General features: G+C 35.7%; 1 protein-coding gene across 1 annotated transcript in view; it reads left to right on the top strand.

Annotated features, from left to right (window-relative positions):
• tars3 (threonyl-tRNA synthetase 3) overlaps positions 1–5000 on the top strand; it is a 13173-nt gene that overhangs the window by 3917 nt on the left and 4256 nt on the right. Inside the window, exons 5-12 of the mRNA XM_043264455.1 lie at positions 196–320; positions 399–516; positions 1315–1379; positions 1449–1527; positions 1655–1801; positions 2804–2902; positions 2996–3162; positions 4928–5000. The exon at positions 4928–5000 is cut by the window's right edge and continues 90 nt beyond it. Of these exons, the coding sequence (XP_043120390.1) occupies positions 196–320; positions 399–516; positions 1315–1379; positions 1449–1527; positions 1655–1801; positions 2804–2902; positions 2996–3162; positions 4928–5000 (873 nt within the window). The remainder of the gene's footprint in view (positions 1–195; positions 321–398; positions 517–1314; positions 1380–1448; positions 1528–1654; positions 1802–2803; positions 2903–2995; positions 3163–4927) is intronic.

The following is a 5000-nucleotide window of genomic DNA, read 5'->3' as shown; positions in this document are numbered from 1 at the left end:
CAGATAAGTCTGATTTTCAGAATTTTACAGTACAAACTTTTGATGAACTATGAGGGCAAAAAATAAATCGGGAATACTTATACAGGTCGAATCGGCCAGCGTTATTCCAGAGCTGAATGCCGAAAGCCCTGCGACTCACACTGTAGACCGAACTTGTGTAAGCGGTTATATATGAACAGAGCTGTTGTGTGTCAGGTCTACTGGCACTCCAGCGCTCACGTCCTCGGCGAGGCTATGGAGCGCTTCTACGGAGGATGCCTGTGCTACGGGCCGCCCATCGAGAACGGCTTCTACTACGACATGTTCCTGGACGGACAGAAGTGAGTGGAGCTGTCCCACATCCGTCTGATCTGATCTGACCAGAGCTCCCGGCGCTCATCACATCTGTTTGTTCACAGAGGAGTGTCCAGCACTGAGTTCGGAGATCTGGAGAACATCTGCAGGAGCATCATGAAGGACAAGCAGCCCTTCGAGAGACTGGAGATCAGCAAAGAGACGCTGCTTGAGATGTTTAAGGTGAGAATACTTCATCACAGATAGGACCTTATATAGACACTTAAAGTCTTTACTACCAATAAAAATAATGATGATAATAATAATACTATATGACTTTGTAATGTGCTTTGAATGTAATTTCTTTGAAAAAGCTTTTTATAAACCTAGCCATTGTTTCTGCATCCAATACAATTACAATTATTATAATAAAAAAAATATATATATGTGTGTGTATATGTATATATGTATGTATATTATGTTTAGTTAAATATATACATATACATTTAGTTAAACTATTAAAATGGAATCCAGAAAAATATATATAAAAAAAAAAATAATAATAATGTTAATAAAAAAAAAAAATGTAAGAACTAAAACGCATTTGATCAGGCCCCAAAAATGAAAACGATTAATATTAAAAATGTTCCTATTGAAAAAATTCTGCCACTTACATAGTTAATCGGAAAACCATAAAAATAAAAAAATTGGAGGAAAAAATTTATTTGGGAAATAGTAATTTAAAAAAAAATGTAAATAAAATAAAATAAAACATAATCCAAAACTAAATAAAAACAGAAAATGTAACATTTCTGATATTATTACAATTTTAATACATGAAAATGTTATTAAACCATTAAAACCAGAAAACATGTCATTTTAAACCCCATCCCAAATTTACAGGCGTTTCTTAAAATCATTTTCTTGTTTGAAGTACCATATTTAAGGATGCAAATAAACAGGGTGTTTATTTAGTATCGGTATTATCTGATCAACAGGGTCAGTGAAAACACTTTTCATTTGCATCCGTTGTTATTTCAGTACAACAAGTTCAAGTGTCGGATCCTGAACGAGAAGGTTTCCACTCCCACCACCACCGTCTACAGGTAACTCAGGAGCTCCGTACGGATGCTGTCAGCCTCTTTCCATCATGATTCATACTCTTCCTCTCATAGATGCGGTCCTTTGATCGATCTGTGCCGCGGGCCGCACGTGCGACACACCGGAAAAATCAAAGCCCTCAGGATCTATAAGGTACTTTAATGTGATCTCAAACGGCACAAGTGCTTTTGAAAGAAATGACTGATGAAATAAATGCAGCTCTGCAGGGAAACTGCTTAGTAGTGTGACGTAAGTGTGATATTAGTGTGATCTCGTTCAGAATTCATCCACGTACTGGGAGGGCCGTTCGGACATGGAGACGCTCCAGAGGATCTACGGGATCTCTTTTCCTGACAGCAAGATGCTGAAGGAATGGGAACGCTTCCAGGAAGAAGCCAAAAACAGAGACCACCGCAAGATCGGGAAGGTGCGTGGAATAAATGACTGCCTCTGGTTTCATCCGCTAGAATATTTACCTGAAGTCATTCTGAGATTGAGAAGTCAATATATTTCAGTAATTTATCAGTAGTTTCACATGTTCTGGTTCTGTGACGTCGGTTACATGCAGATAAAATAAAAGTGTAAAATAAAGTGTTTTGTTTTACTTTAAAATTCTTTATTTTAATTGAAAGCTTTATGATTTTAATAAACTTTTTTATTAAGCATTCTATTTTCATTTTATTTAAAAAAAGTTTTTTTTCTGATTTGATTATTAATGTTCTATTTGAATGTAATTTTAATAATGTGTTGTCTTTATTTTATGTTTTAAACAACACGATTTGTTTTATTCTAAAATATAGTTATTGTCAATGTAGTATGCCTTTTATTAGTAAGTTTTGAAATTATTTTTTATATTTAACATTTTATATTAATATAATTTAATAAATTAGCATTTATTTTTGATATTTAATATTTTATATGATAATTATTCATATGTATTATTATACAGAATTGTTCATAATTGCTAACTTTTGCATTTTGTTTTATTTTTATTGGCTTCCATAGACAATTGTATCACGGAGGGCAATTTTGCAAAAATGCTAGAAAGTTCAAAAATGTAGTTATTTTTTATTTTATTTTATAATTGCATGCGACATGCATCTCTTAATGACAGCAAGTGGATTTGTTTTTCTGCCTCCGTGAGAATCAGTCGGTGTCCGTCTCGTTCAGTTCACCCGAAAGCTACTAAATTGCAGAAAACTAATAGGTTTTGTTTTTTGAGTTCTCCTGCCTCATTAAAATCCTCTATACTGCATGTAACGGCCGTTCCGTATGGTTTCTAGTCCATTATCATGTATTTTACTGTGAAGCCAGTTCTTTCCATCAGACGTGTCTCTTCGCCTCTCGATGGGCGATGCATGTCACTTCCTCCTCAAGTGTGACTGAAGGAGCTTGTTAAGATCTCCCTCTCTCGTGGCGTGATTTGCAGGATCAAGAACTTTTCTTCTTCCACGATCTGAGTCCAGGAAGCTGCTTTTTTCTGCCGCGAGGTGCTTACGTCTACACCACACTGACGGAGTTCATCAGGGTACGTGAGCAAGCAAGAATAGAGTAACACCGAGTCCTGCAGCACTGTTCATGGTGTGTGTGTGTGTGTGTGTGTGTGTGTGTGTGTGTGCAGGAGGAGTACAGCAGACGTGGCTTCCAGGAGGTGGCATCTCCTAACATCTATAACAGTAAACTGTGGGAGACGTCGGGTCACTGGCAGCACTACAGTGAAAACATGTTCTCCTTCCCCGTGGAGCAAGACGTCTTCGCTCTGAAGCCCATGAACTGCCCCGGACACTGGTAAACCTCAACTCTGTGTTAGGTTTAATCTCTAAATCCAGACCCTTCAGGTGTATAGAGTACAGCTGTTAGCTAATAGATCTCACCATGCTTCTCCATTTGATTGGTTTGCATTACAAGTTATATTTAAATATGACGCATTATCTAGTTAAATATGCACTGATTCATATCTGAACATAGGATAAAACCAGTTTAATTTCGTTCTTCAAGGATTTTCTCCTTTTATCACTCCAAAAACACTGTAAGCAAGCACATTTCACCACGCTTATGGGAATAAAATTGTATAAATCTGTGAACGAACGATTTATAAACAATCCCCTCAGTAAAATCTTTCAGAAAATTGAGAGGACTGTATCTCTAAATGTTGGTGTGTGTAAGTGCTGCTGAAGTTGTGAAACAAAACTTGTAAACTCAAGCTGCCATTGAAAATGTACAGTCGCCAATGCATGAAATGCAATAATAAAGGAAGTAAGTGATATTTTAGCAAACCCCTCAGTAAAAATCTTCAGACTATAGAGAGCAATTAATCTCTAAGTTCTGGTGTTTGAAAGTGTTGCTGAAGTGGAGAAAAAACTTTAAACGTGTGCGTTTTTGCCTTTTTTTTAGCAATGAATTGTTGTATAAATCATTGTTAATAATATATGAACAAATCCTTCGGTAAAAACCTTCTGTATATAGAGAGGAATAAAACTGTAAAGTGTGGTGAACGCCGCTGTTGCTGTAGTGGAGAAAAAACTTTTAAAGGTAAGAATTGCAATTAAAAATCTAGAGATGCGATTATATAAAGTATAAAAATAAAACCAGGTGAATGAAATATGAACACACTCCTCAGTAAAAGGATATAGAGAAACCTTTTGGGCGTGTGTGTGTGTGTTACAAACAAACAAAAATATATGTATTTTCGACGTGATTTTTAGGAATAAAATGTTGCACGAATCATATATAAAGAAACCTCTCAGTAAAAACCTTACAGGAGTAAAAGCGCAATAAAACAAACACTTGCCATAGTCTCAAAGAAGACATCTTAAGAAAGGAAAATAGACCAAAATCTCTAAATTGACAGTTGCATGAAAAAACACTGGGTTTTCTGTCGTGTTTTGCCTTAAAGACAAAAATGGATGCTATGAAATCTTACTGACAATAAATGGAGAGCACCATTTTTATACAGTGCATAGCAAAACATACTGTGTGATTATCAAATAAATCACTTAATTGGTACAATTCTTAGTTAAACTGATTGTTGAGTTGATCTGAATCATGCTCATCTGAATCAGCGCTCAAATGACTCACTGAATTGTAAGTTATAATGTCCGACTAAAAAAAAATTACTTTTTGAAAGCATTGAATAAAATACAGGATTACTAATGAACTGTAGTTAAGGATGCATGTTTGTTGTTGAAAAAAGTATGTTTTGATTCTATATATTGAAGTACTAAAGTATGTTGAAAATAAATGTATTGGTGATTATTAGTGATGTTTTGTAGTTTGGGTGTTTAAGACGCAATAGACTTAATAAAATCTTAGTATTTTTGTCTTGTTTCTAGCCCAAATATCAAAAACAATTCTTAAATGAAGATGCATTTATTTGGTAAGCAAAACGACATAATATACTTAGCTTTGTTTCCAGCGGTGCCTTTTTGCTTAAAACCAGTAAAATGATCTGCCAGTGGGGCCAGTGTAATTATTTTTGTTTTACAAGGCAAAAAGAAAGGATTATCAGCTGGTTTCCGTCCCTCATGTCTCCTCATGCTTCTCTGTTTGTCAGTCTGATGTTCGGTCATCGGCCGCGCTCCTGGCGTGAACTTCCTCTCAGATTGGCTGATTTTGGCGTTCTGCAT

Source organism: Puntigrus tetrazona, chromosome 18 (genome assembly GCF_018831695.1).
Source record: "Puntigrus tetrazona isolate hp1 chromosome 18, ASM1883169v1, whole genome shotgun sequence".
Classification (NCBI taxonomy): domain Eukaryota; kingdom Metazoa; phylum Chordata; class Actinopteri; order Cypriniformes; family Cyprinidae; genus Puntigrus; species Puntigrus tetrazona.
The sequence above is the reverse complement of the archived record's forward strand: the minus strand, read 5'-3'. Positions and strand labels throughout refer to the sequence as shown.